This window comes from Penaeus monodon, chromosome 22 (assembly GCF_015228065.2).
Source record: "Penaeus monodon isolate SGIC_2016 chromosome 22, NSTDA_Pmon_1, whole genome shotgun sequence".
NCBI classification, from domain to species: Eukaryota; Metazoa; Arthropoda; class Malacostraca; order Decapoda; family Penaeidae; genus Penaeus; species Penaeus monodon.
In genome coordinates this window covers 42,910,663-42,911,317 of record NC_051407.1, presented here as the reverse complement: position 1 = coordinate 42,911,317, position 655 = coordinate 42,910,663, and the positions used below count along the sequence as shown (strand labels likewise).

General features: G+C 47.5%; 1 protein-coding gene across 1 annotated transcript in view; it reads right to left on the bottom strand.

Annotated features, from left to right (window-relative positions):
* LOC119587447 (facilitated trehalose transporter Tret1-like) overlaps window positions 1-655 on the bottom strand; it is a 2,083-nt gene that overhangs the window by 1,231 nt on the left and 197 nt on the right. The window contains exon 2 of the mRNA XM_037936175.1: window positions 334-528. Coding sequence (XP_037792103.1) covers window positions 334-528 — 195 coding nt within the window. The remainder of the gene's footprint in view (window positions 1-333; window positions 529-655) is intronic.

Below are 655 nucleotides of genomic sequence, written 5' to 3'. Positions count from 1 at the left end.
TGATGTAACGATGCTTTTGTCGTTATATATATTTCATTTCATGTCTTGCAGAAGTTCAGACACATTTTGTTAGAGGGAAACTGCGAACACGGAAAGAACTCTTGGGTCTGTAATTATTTACATATTGGCCCTGACTCCCTTGGTGACTAAAGGGCCACGTTTTAAAGCATTTGCAGCCTCATTTACTAATGACAAAACTAGTCCAGAAAATAAAATGTAAAGCATGTACATCAAGTCACGGGCCTCTCCGGTCAGTGGGACAGTGGGGCAATGGGCGTCATCAGATGCACACAGATATCCAAAAGCTTGAAATTTTAAAAGGCAGCACGTTACCTGTATGACCGACATAAGATCAGGACACATGCAGGACATTCGATTCCCGGGCCCCAAACCCACGCGGCCGCTGCATCCCGAGGAAGGCGAACGCGAGGAAAGGACACGCGCCATCTGCAGGCGCCGCGGCCCAACGCGCTCCGCCAGTGCTCCTCCGCACGGACCCCGGCACGCAGACGAGCATAGGCACGCGGGCTGTCGGGGGAATGCCCTCTGAATATGCATAACTTCTATATGTTAGCAAGGAAAAACATTTGCCATTATTTTTTTTCAGTTAAGTTATTTCATCTTTGTACATACTACTGCATTTATATTCACTCCC